Source organism: Glossina fuscipes, unplaced genomic scaffold (assembly GCF_014805625.2).
Source record: "Glossina fuscipes isolate IAEA_lab_2018 unplaced genomic scaffold, Yale_Gfus_2 2, whole genome shotgun sequence".
Taxonomy (NCBI): Eukaryota; Metazoa; Arthropoda; class Insecta; order Diptera; family Glossinidae; genus Glossina; species Glossina fuscipes.
The window spans coordinates 16,296,956-16,319,145 of record NW_023998416.1 but is presented as its reverse complement, the minus strand read 5'-3'; the positions used below and the strand labels follow the sequence as shown (position 1 = coordinate 16,319,145).

Here is a 22,190-nt window from a genome sequence, read left to right as displayed (position 1 = left end):
AACATTGTATTTTTTGAGCTAAAAAAAAAAGAAATTATGTTATATAACATACGATATATTTAATATATTGCAATTAATATTAATATCAATACTTCTAACTCATTTATTAAAACGAATGAACTGTCCATGAAAATGTCTGACGGAGAAAATAAAAGCACAAAAATATAAAACCAAATACTTTTAAGAACTTTGTTTTATTTCCCGCGAATCGGACATTTTCTCTCTATACGCTAAACAGCACCGATTATCAAACTTTCTTCGCAACAACACCTTTTCATGGGATCGAACGTTTGCTCTTTCATTTATACCCATCGACAAAGAGTGAGGATATATTTATAGTGCGAAAACGTTTGCAAAACTCAGAAGAAAGCTTCAGAGTCCTTAAAAAGTGTATATACTCTTGACCACCGTTAAATTCTGAATCCAATTAGGCATTTTTGTCGGGCCGTATGTTTATTCTCCTGTGGTAGCGTCTCCTGTGGGTCCCGATTCTAAAAATAAACTCTTGGTTTGGAATTCGGTAAAAACATTGAATGTTGCTGTTCATAAGTTGGTATTGAAAATGCACCAAATCGGCCACGGCAAACGCCCACATTGCAGCGTAGAGTTGCAAACTGCAACAAGAAGTATTTGCATATTTTATAAAGGGGGTGGATATAAAAGATTCGACAACAGCCGAATACAATCTTCTTATTTTGTTTTATATATTTATTTGCAATTATAAAATCATAGCCCAATTTACATAGTTGCAATAATTATAAAAGTTGTGCAAAAAGAGATGAGGGTAATTAAACTGCAATCAATCGTCTTACTCTACGATTAGCGATGATGATGTCTCCAGACAATAATTGATATGCGAAATGAGATTAGAGCGCCCTACAATACATTTAACTTAAACGGGGAAGTACAGATTTAGATTGTACAATTTTCGTGGTGTGAGATATATTCTTGCGAACATACTATCAATGTGGTAGGTAGAAATAACTTTGCAATAAGGGATTGCTCCACGAGTCAGTAGGATTCGATGTTAATGTAATACGCAAATTGAAGACACGGCTTGGCGAAAGTTAAAACTGTAGCATTAATCTTCACTTGTGTTAATACAGAACTTATTATGCAATGTTCAACAGTTAATAAATGCTAAATTGGGAAAGTCAAGTCCCAACTAAAAAGCATTCAGAACAACAAAATGGGAAATTTAAGCAAAGAACTGTTTAGTTAATTACGTATGCAATTAGAGATAGGTACAAAAGATCTAAAGTTACAATTCTTATAATGAATGACCTATAGGATCCTAATGGCTGTATAAATAATATATATACCAAAATTGATTCAATAAATTATAAAATTTTGATAGAGAGCGATAGAAAAATTGAGAAATTCCAGATGCTTCAGCTTCATTTATGAAAGCGTAACCGACAAACGTTGTAGATTGTTGCTGAACATTAAAGTGAATCGTTAAACATTTATAACTGTAATCGAGGCCGTTCCTTAACTCCATGACACGAAGAGATTAAAAGTAGAAAACAAATCCCAGTTCAAATATTCTGCTATTATAACATTGCGATTTGAGCAAGTGAGCAAGTGGTCAAGCATTCTTTCAAAAAAGAATATTTGACCATTATTTAAATCGCAATATATGTGAGATAAGCATAATACTTGAAAGGTATGACGGATAGACGCGCCCGGATGTATTTAGAATTTGATGCTGATCAGAAGTTCAGCATGAATGTACCCGTTTCCTTCGTTGGTAATGTGGTTTATAACCCTTGGCAAGTCCAAATATTTACCCGTTTTGTCGAAAGGTTTTATTGGAGAACAGTATAATGTCATGCAAATAATTCAACCGTGTTAGGCAATAGCGTAGTTAATAGTTGGCAAATCTCCTATAATGATTCGAAACTCGTTCTCAACTGAATATACATATTTTATTTTTATCATTTCTAAAATCAAGAATTAGACGAATACATTATTAATGGCTTTCTATTTAGAAAAAATCTGCAACTAATAAATATAAGTACAAAATATTAACATATACGAGTTTTTTTCATACATTGATGACCATAAAGACTGGAAAAAAATGACGTCAAACTAATTTCTATTCTAGAAACTTGAAATACGAGGTGCTGCTTATGCCGTTAATTGCGTTGAAACAGAAACAGTCGAGTACAATACAGTGCTTCCTGTATATGTATTCCTACAAGTTTTTTTAATTGGCACCAAAAAGATAGATTACTTATAAATATGTAGATACAATGATAGAATGAAACAACAAATTCCTTCCAAATTCTTTTTTCTACTACTTTTTAAAAACAGTAAAGAAATACTATTGTGTAGACACAACCCCTCGATTATATATCTGTAAAGTAGTGCTTACATAAAATGCGTGGCCGTAATTTATAGCGAAAAGCGTAAAAAATGTGCTTACCTTAGTCCACTTTACTCTCCCTCCAAGGAGTGTCACCTTTTTCCGAAACGTTTTAGACAACGCTAAATTTGTGTGTATGTGTTTCAAGATCGAAAGTTAATCATCCATCTACAAAACAGAAATGAATGAACAAAGTTTGACTGTCGCGCCGATAAACTCTTTGCTACAAACTAGCTAACAAAATTGTTACATCGGAGAAAGAATCGGTTGGAAACTTTTTTTTTTTTATTATCATTTCTGACTACCTAGACTTTCTTTCGAATTATACGAAAAATAAGGAAAGCAAAGCGAAGAAACACAATGTAGCTTAAAAAGTAACTTACATATCACGACGCAACTCTAAAGACATATAAGAACCATACAATTTTCAAAGTCCTAAACGAACCGAATTAAATAATTTTTGGGAAGGGAACTTAAGACGGACATTGTTTTCTAAATAAATCCTTAAGGTAGGGTGATAAACGCAAGTTTCAGGTGGCCAAACTAAAAAACATATATTAATTTGATAATTCGCCCTTAACGTTATTTTTAAACCATAATAAACTTGATATTAAATCTGCTATAATCCAGTTTATAGCATATTAATTTTGGCGTAGCTTCATTTCGTCTAATAAACGTGCTATTATCACTATAATAAAAATATATAAATTAATAAAAATGAAATTCTAAATCTAACAAACTTTGATGCGTTTTTAACATCTTTCAAAAGGCAGTAAAGATGTGCATGCATTAGTTGTGTATCAAGAAGCGTTTACTACTTTCTTTGTTCACTTTGTACCCATCACCATAAGATGATGGGTTTAAAGAGATTGTAACGCTCGGAAGGAAGCTTCAAAAACCCCAAAAAGTATATAACTTTATCATCAGCAACAAATTTTAAATCGTTTTCAGCGTATCGGTCTGTCCGTCTGTGTAACGTCTGTTGTAAACAATTTGGGCGCAAAAATTAAGCTCACCTACAAAAGAATTTGGAATTGAACTAAACTTTCCAAGGAACACGCTTACATCGCACACGTGGGTATACGACAAAAACTTCTAAAACTTTAAAATAGAAGAGATCAGCTGCGCCCAATCCACATTATAGAGCGTGAAACTTATTCTTTCGTCTTTTTTAGAGTAACGGCGATGGATATAAAAGTTTCGGTCCTGACAGAATTTAACTTTCTTACTCGTGTATTTTAAAGCGACGCAATCTTCGGTTACAATGTATGTTTTATAAGTTAAAATTTTTAATAAAACGAAACGATAACGTGTAATGAATTACAATGGATGAAAACTTTTAAAAAAATATAATTATTAGCAATTAAAAATGTTATAGGAAGATTGCGGCGCATAACACTTCGTCTGCTATTATATACATCAAAGTTTTAGGTATTTTAAGCAATTATGAAATGTAGCTACATAAAAATTTCCTTTGCAGAAACCTTGAGTATGGTTCCCTTCTTTTTTTTTTTATCAAACATCTATTCTTCACCTATTATTGAAAATCTGTCGTATAAAAACTTAAAAGAAACTTGTTGAAGGGAGAAGTTGAAAAAACGGAATCTACGTGGTCTAAATTAGTTAAGTTCTCTTGCGTTTAGTATAGAATAAAAAAAATTAATCTTTGTTGCCTTACATATGCTTACTTTTGCATGAGAATGGATAGAAGAAACGGATCTAAGTCAAAGATTCTCTAAACGACAGATTTATACTTTTATTGTTAGCAAAATTTACAGTCTAATGTGAGGATGTATGCAATGTAATGTAAGCAAGTGCTATGGGATAGTAAGCTATAGAGAAATCCAACGATTTTCGGTCTCTTAAAATAGCAAGTTAGCTTTCGCTTTCCGTTATTGGTTAATTTTGCTTCAGCGGGGTAATAGTGCAAGCACGTATGATGTGGACAAATATGCTGGCGAATATCGCCAAATGCGCTTTCTCAGTTACAAAACAAAAATGCTACAACAAAATTGCTATAGCTGAGAAACAATTTGCATTAGTTTTGAGCGTAAACCGAGCAAAGTTATCGCAAGTCTTTCTTTTAGAGTTGCGTTCGTAAAAAAGCAGCTGTAAAAGAAAAATACAAACAATTGTTTAAAAATGAATTATTATTTCAAATATATAAAAAAATTAAAAGTAATTGGCTAAAATTATGTTTATGAATTGTGAGAAAGAGAAAAAAAATTTGGTGAAAGTAACCACAACTTTGTTCTTAAATATCGAGCTAAATTAAGCTAAATATAGGCTAACACAAATTCTCCATAATTTTTTTATCCATTTTGTTTTGCATGCTTATTGCTGGTTACCATATGTGGTTTGTTTATACAAAACAAATTTTTTACGTTTCTCTCAGTTGTTAATGTACCATAATGGAAAATTTGAAGGAATTGCAAAGCCGGCGACGATGAAACCTGATCAGCCTCTTGGCGATAATCGCCTGTTTACATTTATGGTCCTTCGACGAATTTCGTGTTTTCTTACATCACGTATGCACAACAGGTGTTTAATACTTTTTCTAATGTCCAACCAAAATAGCTCACACTTTGAACAATTTTACTGCAGAGGTGCATATTTTCAAGGAAGACTACCAGGAAAATCTCTTATAAGATTACGTTTACGAAAAATAACATCTGTGAAAGGAAAATAAAAACGAAACATATTGTCGGGCGCCGGACTGCGCTGAATGTTGCGCTACGCCCTAAGCAAAATCGGCCGAAAACCGATGACAAAAGTTAAAGTTTGTAGGAGGGCGATTACCCTTCAATTGATATCCCGGTAAACACACAAAATGGAATACTTGCCCTTGATTTTATTTAGTAAAATTTCTATTTTCTGTATACACATAATACAGTCTTCATGCTGTCTTTGGGGTGTACACAACCAACTTCAGCGTGTTACTCAATTGAAATAAAGAAATAAAGAAAAGAGTCAAACATAACCTAGAAAGCAAAAAATTGAAAAAATCTTAGTAAAAAAGCATCAATATTTCATCATCACGTGAAATTATGAATATCAGCAATGGATTTCTATATAGTTACTGGATTATGGATCTAAATTTAAGTTAAAAGGTCCAATCCATATCAAATACAAACAAAAAAAAAAAAAAATATATATATACACATAATGCATTAAAACCATATGTATGTTTTTGTTTAAATGGTAACGCCATTGTAACAGCCTAAGAACAGTGTTTTTTTTCTTTGAGACATTTGTTAGGTGAAAGAAAACGTAGTCGCATAATAATATTTTAAGAAGTTGTTAGGCATATATTGAAATATTTAAAAAAAATAAAAATAAGCTAAAAATGGCAACAACGGAGACATGCCCGCATGGCAACTTTAATTTAAGGGGCTCTGTGGAAATTTGGCAAGCAGTGTGTGGGATGCAAACTTGACCGACGTAACTAAGTGGCTATTATTTAATTAGTATTTAGCTCAGTGTTATTATTGAGGATATAATGCTAAGAGTTTAAAAAAGATGCTAGTATTAAAGTATATAATGCATTTTAAATTTTTTGCTTAAATATACATAAAAGCACAACATTTATGCTGGATAAATTTGACTCTGCTGATTTTTTAAATTATTAAAAATATAGTTTTCTTATCTATTAGTAAGAAAAGTGGTATTATGAAATTGACTATATTGGCCTTCTCCTTATGTGGCCAAACTGAACGCAGGAGTATATGTTAATATGCGCGCGCAATGTCGATAATCTTAATGAATCCCCGACTAAAACAATTTGATCCATGGAGGTCAGGTTACCTGCCCCCAACAATTCACATGTACTCAGATAGTACCTCTGGTGGAAATGTAAGAAGGAGAAATAGCGTTGCGAACATTTCGATTGAACCACTCGGTTGAACCACGGAGTGCGGTAGTGTAGTAGTCGTGGGAATTATTGCGAATGGATGTTCTCGCTAGACTTTGATCTACTATCGTATTTGTAGACATTTAATTAAATTGTTTCTAAAAAAAACTGAAAAGTTTCATAAAATATATATAATTTTATCAGTATTACAGATCTTAAATGGATTTAATTATTTCAATTTATGCAAGTCTAACTGTTCGGTTTTTAAAACCCTAAACTTAAGTCTAATTGATTGCGAAATTTGACTTCATTATGCCCAAAAGGAGCGACTGAGTAAATTAAGTTTTGTTATCAAAATCACCTAAAAATTGTTGGAAGGAACGGTGAGTCGAGATTCTGACATGCTCGTAGTTCATCTAAAACGAATATGTAATAATAGATCAGGAAAAAAATGCAGGGCGTTTTTCCAATAAAATTGAAGACTTGATGTTGACTGATAATCTTTTGCAATTTTCCTCGTAAAACTCTTATAGCATCATTGAACTGCTGAGACTTAGGGTCGAAATATTTAATATATATAATGATTTCTTTTGAAGCCAATTTTATATCATTGCGACAGTTCTGCAGTGAGCGAAATGAATTGTATTCGCATAAGAAAATGTCCAGGCTATAGTGCGAATAGGAGAATAAAGCTCTCCCAATATATTAATTTTTCTTTACCGATGGTTAACGGTGTGAACCGTCCGGCATTGCTGCGAGGGACAACTTACCTCTTAGTCAATTCTAGATGCCTTAGTTTAATTACGCATCTTAGTTACGTCAGCTGTCGACAGTAGAAAGTAGAGTGTTCAAGCTGAAGCACCTCACAGTTTCCACAATTCTCCTCCAAAGCCTCACGTAGGTTTTTCACCGTTTAGACAGCTTGATTCGTTTTGCACCTTGATTTTTTTCGAAATCTTTTTGCTGTACGTGACCACGCTTTCAGAGCCCAATTACTTGACAAATGCTTGTTTCCAGCAACTGTTCGTAGATGGGAATTCTTTTCATTAAATATTTCCTTGTCAACTTATGCCCTTCTGTATCCAATTTCATCCCTTTCCTATTACGGTTGAAATTTGCTTCGCAGCGACATCATAAATTGAAACTTGCCTGTCGCCCTCAATTTATTTTGAAGAATTTCATGGACTTTATCTACGATTGACTGACCGTTCGCATGCTACATATTTTGATAAAGAATCTTCATCATAAACGTTACAATTTTTTAACGAATCCTCGCTCTCTAAGCGTTATCTCATTGGATGAGTGATATTGTAGAGTACAGCAACTTTTTCAGAATTTTGAGTCATTTTTAAAACTCAATTACTTTTGATTGAATTAATAAATGTTTTTTGCTGTCTATGAACTATCGCCTTTCCCTTGCGCTGTAGTACGGCTCGATAGGGGTATTACGAAAGTTATGCCGCAAATCCGCGCCGTCGCATGGGAGATAAGACTCGCAAGTGAAAGCAGCTATAATGATAAATAGTTGCTTAGACTTATGTTCACTTTTGAATACTCTAAGCCTATTGGATACTCTTTACTGATTAATATTCCTCGCTATTATACGGTAGTGTAAGCCCTAATCTTAAGTTCACTTCTTAGTTTGTAATACTTTAAGCCTAACGATTTTGTAGGCAAAAAAAGATTTTTACGTTAAACCGAAATTGATTTCTTAGACCTTTGCTCTGCCTTTGATGAACTATCTTCGCTATAATGTTGTAATTTAAACCTTTAATCTTAATAGTGTTGTTGTGTTCGGCTGGATATTGTATCCAGCAACAAGTAAATAAAATGAAATAATAAAAAAACAAGTAAAGACATTATAAATTGTCACCGACCATCATTAAATACCCTACACCACCCTACAATTGTTCACAGAACAGCGAAAAGTGGTCCGATCCGAATCGTTTTCAGTAGTGTTCGTGCTGGGACCAAAAAACAAAAGACTAAATTTCATCAAAATATCTCAGAAATTGCGACATATGAACACAAGAAAACAGACAGATGGATAGACAAGCCTAGATTGATTCATAAAATGTTTCGAAATCGATCGCTGAGTCTGTCTCAAGTCCTTTGCGTTGCACATATCTATGTAAACATAATATACGCTGGCACCGCAAAGGGTGTAAGGTATGATAAAAGCATAAATCCATCCATTCATAGGACAACAAAATCAATTTTATCATTAAAGCAGTATTTCATGTATTCCACTTTTGCACCTCGCATATCCGTTTTGCAAACATGTTTATAATGGTTAAGAGACTGAGTAAACTTCGAAAAATTCGGTTAGTTTAAAAAGTATTAAATCAAAAATTTGCAATATATAACCGATAACGAATCAAAAATGACATCAAGATTATCGAAAAACCTGATATTAAAAATTCTTGCTAATACGTCCTTAGTTCACGAGCAATTTAAAAATAAAAAAAAAATCTTTATCAAGATTCGCCTGCAGGCCAGCAAAGGCATTCGTATTTTTTTTTTTCATTTTAATACCTGTTAAAGCATATACGATTTGGGTCTTTTTCGAAGCATAGTATAGTGCATTGCATATTTTCCCTGTTATAATTAGTATAAAAGAGCAGCAGAGGATTATATTGCCTATAGCCAAATTTTCTTAAATAGCATCCTTTAAACCTGGAAGTAGTGAGTCCGCATTATAGTCCTTCTTAACTTTCGCTCTTCAAAGAAATGGTTATCCCGGGACTGACTTTCTATAATTTTCCGTCCGCTTCATTCATCATTTCGATCCGCTTATTTGTGATATCGCCAGAGTCGCAAAAATTGAGACAAGAAGCTGACATTTGGTACAAACATTGCTTAGTCCATGAAAATCCCACGGCCGAAAAAAGATTGCTCGCCTATAATGCAGAAGAAACCGATGATGCATGATGTATTGATAGAACTCAATTCAACTCAATATTAGCAAGTTCCGTTAGAAAGCGTATTAAAGAGTTATCTTAAACTATTTAATGGTTATTCTAACAGTTAGGCGTGTTTCTGCCCTCTTAAGGCATTATGTACAACTGATTTACAACAGTACGCAATAGTCTTATTGCGATGAGACAAAAAAAAAAAAAAAAAAAAGAAAGAAAACTGCCTTTTTGTGTAGTATTTCGAGCGTAGCTTAAATTGTTGATTGTTCGAATAACTCATTTCAGTTTTAGTTTAACAGAGAAATGAAGCGGTCGGTTATACCGATAGTGAAATAATCATCGTACTCAATGACAATAAACGTTTTTAATATAGAAAAAAAAGACAAACAAAATTGGAAAAATAATCGGTTTTTATTTCAGTTTGCGTGCTGTTTATATTTATTATAGGTTTCAGATAGTACTTGCACTTTCATGTATGCGTATATACGTACGTGGGTATATGGTTACAAATTAACGCATAAAGCACATTTATTGTATACGTACAGAATAGCTGTAGTAATTTTGTTGCATGTGCAGATTGTTGCAAAAATAAAAAATAAAAAGGCAATAAAGTGTTGTGTGCTGTGTGCTGTGTGTTGTGTGGCCGCTTGAAAGAAAAAATAATAAAAAACAAGAAGGAGAAGAAAAAATGTCATAAAAACTTGAAAGCTAGGAAAACATTACTTCCGTATTTCGTTTAATATTTTGAAAAATTTATATGTACGTAAGGACGTGTGAATGCAGTGGTTTTAATCTCGATGCATTTGCGGTGGTCGTGCATAACATAAGTAACCAAGGTGATGCGGACTTTTGTACTCATCACCACCTATATAGCCTATATAATATTATCCGCACGGCTATGGGACGGCGATATAGTAAATTTGTCAATCTAATTGCAATATTGACATCTACAAAGTAGAGATATTTTTGGTCATTTCCGTCCTTCTGTCTTCAGTGGTTGCAATTTATGTCAGGAGAAATTCAGATAAAAAATTATCACTTGAAGAACATTGCATCAATTGAAGGCCAAAGACCGATCGTTGAATCCGAAAAACAGGGGAATGAGGGAAGAGATAAAACTGGTTTATACGAAGCTATCAGGGACTAATACAAGCGATTATAAGCGATATTCCTTTAAAATATTGTTCAATTGTTCAATTGATGTTTAATTCCATTATCTAACAAAAACTGTTCCTATCGGTCAACGCACGCTTACTTAGTCACCAAAAAGTCAAAATATGTTTATTAAGATGATGAGTATCAAAAATTCAATCCAAGACGAATTTTGCACGCTTTAAAGAGGCACCTACTCTCATTACTTACTTAGTTCAAATTTTGCTTTGGCTAAAACATGTATGTCGGTCCGTATATATATGAATTTTGCAAAACTTATTTCTTAAGAAATATTCAAGAAATGTAAAAAACGAGCGATACTGTTATCAATAAAACCACACACATCTCCAGTGAACCTAAAAGAAAAAAAAAAGCCAACCTAAAAAGCCTAAGAAAATAGTTCAAAATTAGTGTCAGACTACTACTACTGCGACATTTATAATGGAGATTATGCTTTCTGCGGTGTTGCTACATTTGCTTGACGTGCAAGGAATTCAAACTCGTTTCGCGGAAATCGCTTCGACGGGAAACCTTTAGACAGTCTTTTTCTTCTTGCAATGTGTTTAGATAACGATATCAATTTTGTGATAAGACTTTACTTAGATTGCAAATAATTCAATGGTAGATTTCTATATGAATACCGTTATATATGCTACGATGATGTATGAATATATTTCGTCCGCTTAACACGCTTCTCGTAAAACCCGATTTCAAAAAATTGAATATATATTTTTTTAAAATAATTTATAATTTTGTTTTTATTTTATCGTTAATGAGACGAGTTCCAACCAACTTTGGAAAAAAAAAGTAAATAGCTTAGCTGGTATTTTCGTTGAAAATTATTTTTCTAGTCTTCATCATCATTCTTTCTAGCTTTTGAAATTCATTACAATGTTGAATTTCACATTTTTTTTGGGTTTTTTTTTTTACGAAAACTTGAAGTGAACTTATTTCTTCATTTATATGTGCATTTTAAACGAAATTTCATAATTAAATTCTCATCGCAAAATCTTAAATGCAATACGCATTGCATCGGCTTACATTATTTGAATGTGTCTTATAACCTCATCTCGATCAAACACGAATAAGATTTCGATGCATCGCAGTGCCAATTTTTTCGTTATATAGTATATCTGAAGTTGAATGATGTTATCCCATGTTTAAATATAAAAATACAAAAGTTTCGTGCAACGCGGTTCCGATACAGCGCGGTACGAATCAGCCAGTTTAAGCGGGGGTCGCCTGCACTACCTTTTCTCTTGGTGTTGTTTTATGCCACTTTTTCAACAATTTGTTTATTCGAACGTATGTGACACCCGGGAAGGCTTAAAATTAACCCACCTTTTATTATATCACCCGATTCAGAATCATTTTCTGAATTGATCCAAACTCTCTGTATGTCCGTCTGAGGTGGGCAATGTATTTTTGCGTTAAACCTCTCGCCATTTTTGAGATATTTTGATGAATATACTGAACGAACACTATTGAAAATGGTCCGGATCGGTTCACTTTTTCTACCACTCCCCAAATAACGACTTTTCAATATAAAAAATGCCTTTTTCAAAATTTCTCGACAAAAGTTGAGTGATAGTAAGTTGTCGCTCTAAATTGGTATGAAAAATTTGTTTCGGTTGGGGCATTTTTTTGAACCTTCTCTCGTGTAAACGTTACTGAATCTTTATATGGTAAGAAGGCATAATTTTCAGTATTTCAGGGTGAAAATTGATTCATAACAATGAATAGACAAAGACATCAACCTTACGAATTTGGACCACATAAGTCTATTTTTTGGATAACATCGCATATAAAGATTCTCAGTAAATGTAAACCCTTGTATGCCAAAAAGCCGTAATTGTAAATGTTTTATGATGAAAATTTATTCATGATAGTATTGTGTTATAAAAATGAAAAGGATTAAATTTGAACCAAATGAGTCTATTTCTCTGACCCCAGTCCGTATAAGATTTCTCATGGAAAGTAAGCGTTCTAGAAAAGGGGGTTAACTTTTAATACATTATGATGCATATTAGCAATTCAGCAGAATTCAGACCAGATAGGTCTATTTTCTAGACTCTAACATGTACAGGGGTTATCATGAAAAGCAAGCCCTTATAAGGAGAGAAAGTATAATTTCTACTTTCCATGACGGAAAATGAAAAAGAATAACTCTTTTTTCCAAAATAAGCTACGTTTGCTAAACTTGGATCACGTCATTTATTTATTGTTTTGGGCATTCCCCAATATGCGATTTGTAACGAAAAATATGACTTTGAAGAAAAATAGTTTGTAAATTTTGTGACTAATGTTGTAGACTAATTGTTGTAGACGAAGCGGTATAGAGTATCTAATGGTCGGTTTTGTCCTTACTGGTTTATGCAGAATAATGAGGAAACGGTGGACTGTATGACTGAAAAGAAAAAAAAAACGTATTGTTCCGGTCGGCAGCTTTGCTAGGAAAACAATTCGCCGCAAGCATCTTTTCTGCATCAATATTCTGATCGTCTTGGCTAATAAATTTGCCGCTTTGTAATAACCGTAGTCAGCGAACACACTAAAGGCAATACATTAAAAGATACCTTGAACTTGTAGCCAATTTAACGATTGGACTATCTTTAAGCATATTTCCAGTTTGCTTTCATTTACGTTTGAATAGAAATTCGGATCGATAATCGGAGTAGGTTGAAAAGGTCATGTAATTTGCCAGCGTATTTTGGATGCTTTGCTCCTTCAGTTTTTAATGACGCAACTTTACCAGCATTTAATAATAGCTTGAAAAGAATTATGCAATTAAAGTGCGTCTTTATCTCTACACTACACTGGCACTATAAAATTATTTCGATGTCTGGTCACCTTATCAGTTTAAATAGTCCAAGTATACTTGGCATACTAGTCACAATGAAAATGCAAGTGCAGCGGTATTATTGTAATAAAAATGCAATGAAATAGCGATTGTTAAGATTATTAATATATTAGATTAATTTTTATTTTTAGGACAAAGTACAATTGTCTCACAAAACTCCAATAGAAAATAATTATCAAGCGACAACATATAGTTACCGGTTTATTTAATAATAAACACCGTATAGTGATGGAAAATGATAACACGAGGTAAGTAAATATATGTATGAGGTAATTATTAGTTAAATATCTTCCGGTGGAAGTTAAGATCGAAAGACATTTTAATATTTTCATTCGATATGCGAATCATTAAACAATTTCTGTCATAAAGCGTTTCTCATAAGTGAATTATGTCTCGTCACTATTTCATATCTCTATTAAATTCATATGGTCGAAGAATCCATTCGGGGCAAAAGTGCTCTTAAAACAATTTTTTCCTTGCCTAATTATTAATTCACTTTCGTAATAATCAACAACATCAACAATTATAGTTGATTTTCATGCGAAGACATACTCTGGTGAAAGCGTTTACATTGGAGCGTGGCCTAAATGTCAGCTGACAGGATTGAAATTTATCGAATTTCATTTTCTTCTTAAAGATCTTGTTGTTCTTCATAAACAACTACAAGTTCATCATGAAATTAGACCCTTTTGCCATATAAGAGTTTATTTTTCATAACAAGCTTTATATGGGCTGGTGTACAAAATATTGACCTGCGTACTACAAATGCAGACAAATTAATTTTTAAGCCTATTTGAACTTGAAATATTGAATATTAGACCTTTTTGCCAAGTGAAAGTTGAGTTTTTATTTATCTTTTACTAAGATTTGACAGGCTCAGCCTACTCGAATATTCCCGAACCTGGTGGTCAGTTTTGATGAGACTGTCTTACCGTCTGCATGTTCGGAAATTGTTTGCAGAAATTCTGTTGATCGGTTTGCTGAAGCGACCATAATTGTCCGCAAGAGTAGCCGAGTAGGTGAGAACCGCAACTAACTGGTCTGTGTTCTCGTGCTCAATTCTTACTGACATAGAGTTCACTTTTGTCGTAGCTTAGTTTGTGTTCAGTCGGTAAAGGCATAACACTTACCGATCGGGTACACGAACCCACTGGGTTACGGTCAACTGCCTATATATGCTCTTTCTTCACTTGTTTTTCTTCTTTCTGGCCGTAACCGTATTACACGAATAGGGTGTATGCTCTGAATAACTGGTCATTAAATAAAAATTTAAAGATAAAATTTCAACTCCAACTTATTTCCAATTTATTTCCCACGCACTTCGGTCGTCAATTGATCTTTACTTGTGGTTTACTAACCATTTTTGCACTGAGCTTGAAAGTGAACCTAATGAATATTTGGGTTATAGGTGTTCGAATATATTTCACATTATCGAAAGTTATAAGCGAAAATATAAAAAATTGTTGTTGTTTTCTTAAGGTTGCTTGGCTTGCCTTGCGTTGTGGACGTTTCTGTGAACAGATCAATTTTCTAATTTTGTATTCTTAATCGATCGAGAAACGTCTCTGCCAAATTTCACCTTCCTAGCTTCATTTTTGCGGCTGTGAGGGTTCACAAAATTGGCCCACGAAAACTGAAAAAATTTTATATTCTCCCGGAGACAACCGGATGCGATTATTAAATGACATGAATGCTATTTTTTTTTTATTTGTTTTTTAAATATGAGTAAATACGTATATGAACGTCTCGTTTGCTAAATCGATTAAATCCACAAAACCAATAGTAGAAAAAACCGATAAAATTATTTGCCTACAGTTGTTAACACCGTGTGCTTAGTAGCAGTAGGAAATGATTTTCATGACCATTCAATTTTTAATTTTCAATTTAGACAGCATTTCAACTGCACTTTTATTAAATATATATGAACTGGGTCTTCTGAAATAAATTATCTATTATTCAATGGTTAGAAAATATGTATAATGAGGATCAATCAATTAAATGCTTTCAGATTAAAGTTGAAAAAAAATAATGTAGAGTTAATCAATTTGGCAAATGAAGCATGCATATATAGATTCAGATAAATTAAGCAATGTTTAAGATTAAAGGCTTGAACTATGATATTATAATTAAAGATTAAAAGAAAAGAAGAAGACAAAGAAAACGGTACTAAAAAAACATATTTTATATATATATACATATATATTGAGTAAATAAAAGGGGGAAAAGTGCTTACTGACTGTAGAGAGGTGAAGATGTAAAACATTTGGTTATTGCATGTATATTAGATGTGTCAATAAATTCTCTCCGCTGAAATTAGAGGCTTCATATAATGTACGTGATGGATGCAATTTTTTCGAATATTTTGAATGTAGATACCTTTGATAAGAACGCTTGTTTGTGTACAAGCTGTCATTAGATGTAAATCGAAGTGTAGAGATGGACGCCCTTTGTGGCAATGGGTTTTCTGGTGTTTTTAACTGGATTGAACTTGACGCTGAAACTGATTAAGTAAGGAATTGATTAAGTTGGTTTGGAACGAATACATGGATTCTTGAGATTTTCGTATTAAAAACAATGAAATACGCATACATACATCGGTCACGGCAAAAGTGACCTAAGAAATGATCTTAACTCGGACTCGGACACTGGCTCGGATCGATGCAGTCACATTTAGTGGATAAGTAGCTCTGCGAGCTTAAAGATGTACGAAAATGAGTCGATGACTATGCTACATCCGAGCCGCAAACTTTCAACCACGAGGACATACGCATGCTATCGCACAAAAGGCAAAAGGGCATGCACAATGATTGTGTATATTTCGATTATTAAGCTTTACAACAACAAGTTGTTTTAAATAAAATTGAATTTCGTCAACAAACGAAGGTAATCCATTAACACACCCTTCGTATACCCTCCGAATAGAAAGCTTGGAAATTTGACCTCCACAACGTGTTTCTAAAATTTGAGCGGGAAAATCAGCAAAAATCGTTAGCTAATGTGTTGGCTTTTGATTTGATAGGTACACGAGATTGAAGGAAAAAAAAAAAAAGTTTTCTTCTTCCACGCCATAATCCCGCAGGTCTCAACATGGTTGTTAAGAAAGTTCATGGCATATCGAACCGGAACGAAAATTATGTCTCTCTTAGGTATTTAGGCGGAACAATTATTACTTTATGCTCCGGTACTTGGGTGGAATAAGAATAAAAATTATTTTTGCTTAGACGCTTAGGCGCTTAGGTTTAACGACAAAAAATATTCTTACTTGCTTCGAATTCTATAGAAATTGCTGGCATTTATTCTGATTTAAGCATTCTTGTCATCGGCTATAAATTAATATTATAGTCACTTGGAAACTTGTTGTCCATACCATACCATAAGAAACAAAACATCAACAAGACAACAAAATTTGATGATCCTTCTAGCAAAGGGCGTCCAGTAAGCTTTTCTACTTTATTTTCAAAAGAAAAAAAGTCATTAAATTCAATAAATGCATAATTTTCATAAAATTTCATAAGATCATGGATACAGGAAATTCAACTTGTTACTATCTACAAGCCTTTTAATATGTACAGCTATTTAAATAAATTCCTTTCATGTCAATGTCTTCTTTCATACGAAATATCGAAGAGCAGAAGTATATCAATTTCTCCATTCCGTTAGTAACAAGATATTGGCGTTATTTCCCATGTATGAGCGCACTTACTAATGGCCAAGTTTACATCAACGAGCCCAAAGTATTTCACGCAAATTCGGTTTGACTTACTATTATTTTTGACATTGTTGCTTTATTATCGCAAGGGTCGGAGAATACAAATGCAGTAATTTAGTAATTAGCCTACGGATATCAAAAAATATGCCTTATAACTATTTTGCTCAAATTTTTTACTTGACTTATTGTTATTATACTTTACAAGCATTGCAATATAGCTCCGGGAAAAAGTGTTGAGAGATTTTTCTCGCCCCAGATGACGTTTAGTCTGACATATTGGGCAAGGATAGCCAGATTATGTGATACTGCCGAAAGAATATACTTTAGCCAAGTTTTAGCTTTTATTTCGCATCGCAAAAACTGAGGTAGAAAGATAAATTTTAACTTAAAACGTCAAACGGATAAACTCCGCCGCATCAACAAGTTTGAATAAACGAAAAAAGAAAATTTCAACAAATAAGAAAATTATAATCACATCGGGACGAACCTTTCATACCCGCCATTATGTTCACAAATGGACGTGCTTACTGATTCAGAATTTAATAGTGATCAGGAATATATACATATTATAGGGTCTCTGAAGCTTCCTTCTTATTGTTGCGAACAAAGTGAGTATACTTTTAGCCTTCGCTGGTGGATGTACCAGTGGCATCTTTCGGCGGTGGGTGATAAAAAAGGAAAAAACGATTCCCTTGTAGGGAATCAACGTCCGTTGTCCTTCGGTTTTAATAATATGACTTTTTCAGCAATAGCGCGGCACATTGGACCGCCATAATAAGTTTTGAATATTCCAACAATATCCAATCCTGTAATGCGAACTGGCGTCGTCTCTTTTCATGAAAAGACAGCTAATGATAATATTCCTAGGAATCGAATACTTATGACCCGATATTTAACGCTACAATTGTATTTTCCGAAAGGCAGTATTAGGAGCTATATTTTACATGCTGTATTTTACATGCATTCGAGTTGGTTTGATATTTTCACTATACCCTCCTCCACTTATAATCTAAGGATAAATTAAGTTTGTGCGGGTTTGCAATATCCAAAAGGGCTTTATACAGACCCAGCTTTACCCATCGATACGGAAACACTTTTTGCATTGATCTGGATTTGTTAGTCCATCCGCCTTTCTCTGTGTCTTGTTTTCTGATGAAATTTGGCACACCGGCATGTTTTGACTCAAGAACACAAGCTATTAATAAATAATTAAATGGTTCGAATCGGACTACTTTTTCGACCACTCCCCATATAAAGCTTTATTTTGAAAAGTCGTTATGTGAGTAACTGTATTAAACGAAGTCGTGTAGGGTATTTAATGGCGGGCCGCGTCCCACTATACTGTTCTCGCTTGTTCTCTTAGGATCATGTCTCGGTATTAGACTTAACCGCTTAAATTCTCCATCAGTTTGCGTCCAATCATGAGAATTTTGAGTGCACAAGTACCGTTGTACTAACCAGGTTTTATTAAAAGTCTCGACAAAAATTTTGCATCACCGCTAGCAGTGCAAGGACCAAAGAAAGTGCTATTTGTGCAGTTATCCTTATTTATCAAAGCAACTACCAAACCAGTGTTCGTGGATTCAAATCTTAATCGTCGTAACACTCACTTAGGCTATGACTACTCTACTAACTCATTCTCTTTTCACACGTCTTTCTGACCGCCATCGATCAGACGCGGCTACGCGTCCATTGAGTGAATGGTCAAATTAAAAAAAAATAATAGTTTGATTGACCATTCAACGCAAAGTTGATGAGTCCGTTGAAAGCTGAAAAAAGGTATTTTACTGGTCTGGCTGTGAAACGAACCGGGAGGACTTAAACAAGTTCAGACTTTTTCACAAACAAATTAATAAAAAGAAGAAGACAACAAAGCAAAAATCTATTTTTGGAAAGCTTGTTTTAAAAGTTAAAGAAAAATTATTGAAAACGCAACAATCGATATGCTTTGATTGCTGGTTTTGCTCAAAGGCGGGTACCGTATAATGAAAAAAAATATTCTCGTGAACCAAATAAAGCGATGAGCTAGAATTGCATATGTAAACAGAAATGTATTCAAAATATTGAGTAACTTTGCTTGTAACTTGACTTTGCAATAAAATTGCTTAGTTTGTAATCTTTCTGTGAGTCAATTTATTTCACTCACTACAGTTTTTACTAATATCTACCCTTACGCTCAACCTAATTTACGTCTAAGCTGCCTTAGTTGGTTATTGCCATCAGTACCTAACACATAACCCGGTAAGATGTAAAGAGTTTGTTGGCAAACAAAAACTTACTTTTCGTAAGATCGCTTATACGTAGCGGAGTGCAAAGGATAGACCTAAGTATTCCAAATTTGATGCAGTTAATTTTTATGCCAAATTGCTATTATGAACGAGTTTTCACTATGAAATATTAAAAGGTAAACCATCTTACCGCTTAAACGCGTATTTTTCATAACATCGATTATTGGCGAGGGTGTTCAAGCAACGTTGCTCTTCCAATCTCTATTTTGTCCGTGAACTTATTACGCCAAGATATGATTATTCAGTGATTATTATTGACAAATTTTGAAAATTGCATTTTTCCTTCATATGACGTATATATAATAAGGCGTTATACAGGAAGTGGCCGTAAATATCATTGGCTCTTTTCGTCAAAAAGTGAAAATCTCGTCTCAAACGGTGCATATAACATACACCCACATAAAAGTGTACGAAATAGTAATTGGTCAATTTGGGCCGCACTCCATATAATGGTCATCATAAAAAGTGAGCCAACAAAGTCTAATTTTTAGCACGTTATGGCTATAACAGATAAAGAATAACAAGATTTCTGACAAGAAAATAAATTTGGATCAACTCGTCTCACGTTTTGGGCTATTTCTCATATAATGCTTCCCATGGAAAAAGCTTATCATTCAGTTATTCCACCACAACAAATAAATAAAGAATTGAATTACATGATATGGTGTAGGATATCAGGCTTCCTCGAAAATAATATTTTTACTCCGCGTATCCATCTTGGAAGGAGGAGGGGCTATATTCATTTAGTCAAAATTTTGATCAGCACCAAACTCTAAATCGACTTAAGCAAGTCCGTCTATCTATCATTCTGCCTGCCTGCTTGTGTCAAGTCTCTATTAAACACTCTCTTGGTCGCAAAAATTAAGGTATAGACTTCAAATTCTACAAAAGCATCGAAAATTCTTGCACGCAAGTTGAACAAAAGAACACAACCACAGTATAAAGTAATCTGAGATTACCTCTATTTTCAAAAGTAAAAACAACTTTGTTTTTTGTTGGTCAATTATGAACTACAAAATAACGGTAAAAATTTGCATTTTCCATGTTCTATGGGTCGTCCATGCAGAAAATTATATGTGATTTGTTTCACTTTTTTGATGTTTTTTGTTTATTATTATAGCAAGATAAACAGGACAGAAGATAGATTATGTGGCTAAAATATGTTAATTCTAAACTGAATAACGGTGGTGGGTATAAAAAATTCGGCTGTGGCCGAATATAATTTCTTTGCTTAACATATATTTTTTTACCATATATTTTTCTTACAAATATACTGACAAGGCCGCGGACCGAGCTTTACTTTACAACTCCTGTAATTTGAATAACTTATTTCAGCGATAATGCAGTTGCAAAGCGTATTTTTAACATAGTACAACATACATTGGAATTTCTTATTGTTCTGATACGAATCATTTTGGAATTATGTTTCGCTTTAGTACAACTATTTATGCCTAGAAAGCTTAAAGACGTTAGCAATGAAATTGTGTTGGTAAGTCAATAAAAGCTATCATCAGACAGTGTGACTCCGTGGCTGCCTTTTCCCTGCGAAATTGCTCTCTACAAATATACTTTTGTTATTTTCAGATTACAGGAACTGGTCATGGTATTGGTAGAGAATTGGCCCTGCACTATGCCGCCCTTGGCAGTACTGTAATATGTATCGATATTAATGAGAAAAATAATGATGAAACAGTTAAGAAAGCCAAACGTCTGAAAAACGCGGGCTCTGTGTACAGCTACACGTATGTCAACTAACGTTTTATATGATTTTATTCAAATTTGTTACCAAACTTTGAATTCATTACAGCTGTGATGTTACTGACCGTAACGCTGTTTTAAAGTTAGCTGATCGAATCAAAGACGAAATTGGTTTAGTATCTGTGCTGGTGAATAATGTAGGAATTATGCCAACCCATCCTTTCGACCAACAGACTGCAGATGAAATTAGGCAGGTTTTCGAAATAAATGTTTTTTCCCAATTTTGGACTTTACAAGCTTTCTTACCACATATGAAACAACAAAATCGTGGCCACATTATAGCCATGAGCTCTATTGCTGGTCTGGTGGGAAATGCAAACGTCGTACCTTATTGCGCCTCTAAGTTCGCTGTTCGTGGTCTTATGGAAGCGTTACATGAGGAAATGCGAACAGGTCCTTATAATGAACATGTAAGTACTGTCCATAATCTCTAAGCATATTCGAAACTAATCTTTTTATTATAATTTTGCAGATTACGGGTTCCATTATCTATCCGTATATGACTAATACTGGACTCTGCAAGAAGCCGATAATAAAATTTCCTTCGATATTGGGTTTATTAGACCCAAAAGTAGTTGCTAAACACATCGTCGAAGGTCATCGCGCCAACATCACTGAAATCACCATCCCGAGTAGCCTTTTTTATATCAACAATTGGTGCCGTATTTTGCCAATAAAATGCGCCCTGTTGTTGAAAGATTTCATTGGTGGGGGTTTGGGATCGGATCTATAAAAGCAACGAGCATTAACATGCACTTAGTCTAGCTGTACTTGATATATACGATAGCTTTGAAGGTTAATTTTTTTTATAATTTTATGTAAAATTCAAATATAAAAAAATAAAGAATCATTGAAAAGGTGACCGAAATATGTTTACTTTATTCCAATAGTATATGTGTGTACGAAAGAACATATTGGTGTGTGATCGAACCTTCGGTCTAAAAAAAAGTTTTTACTTTTCAACACAGTCGCTTTTTAGCTTGAACGCCTTTCCGCCATATCCACGTTCAATAGATTCGATAACCTGTTTATGGTGAGGACGTAGAGCACCGTTATTGGTAAATCTTTTATCATCGGGCGTTTTTACCGACTTTCGAAGAAAAAGTACATAAGCCATCAAGCTTTCATCACTCAAACTTTGCAATAAGGTCGTGAACTACTTGCCCCTTATTGTTGCTCCTTTTTGAAGCCTATGAAGAAAAATTTTTCCTTACGTATTCACAAGAAATCACTGAGTAATATTCGCGACAGAGAAATCAGCTTTCTTCCTCTCCCCTTTCAGTCCATCGC

At 33.8% G+C, this 22,190-nt stretch overlaps 1 protein-coding gene across 3 annotated transcripts; it reads left to right on the top strand.

The window, feature by feature from the left end:
• The first annotated feature begins 9,420 nt into the window (after nt 1–9,420).
• Nucleotides 9,421–21,762, top strand: LOC119632879 (epidermal retinol dehydrogenase 2). Of its 3 annotated transcripts, none has more exons than XM_038026027.1 (6): nt 9,421–9,606; nt 13,277–13,393; nt 20,478–20,631; nt 20,727–20,884; nt 20,950–21,310; nt 21,373–21,762. In XM_038026027.1, the coding sequence occupies exons 2-6, from the start codon at nt 13,374–13,376 to the stop codon at nt 21,631–21,633; spliced, it is 954 nt and encodes a 317-aa protein (XP_037881955.1). In that variant the 5' UTR covers nt 9,421–9,606; nt 13,277–13,373; the 3' UTR covers nt 21,634–21,762. The 3 variants fall into 3 exon arrangements, with proteins under 3 accessions (XP_037881955.1, XP_037881953.1, XP_037881954.1); XM_038026025.1 differs by having other exon boundaries at nt 9,421–9,620; XM_038026026.1 differs by lacking the exon at nt 9,421–9,606 and adding an exon at nt 9,810–9,969.
• Nucleotides 21,763–22,190: the final 428 nt, after the last annotated feature.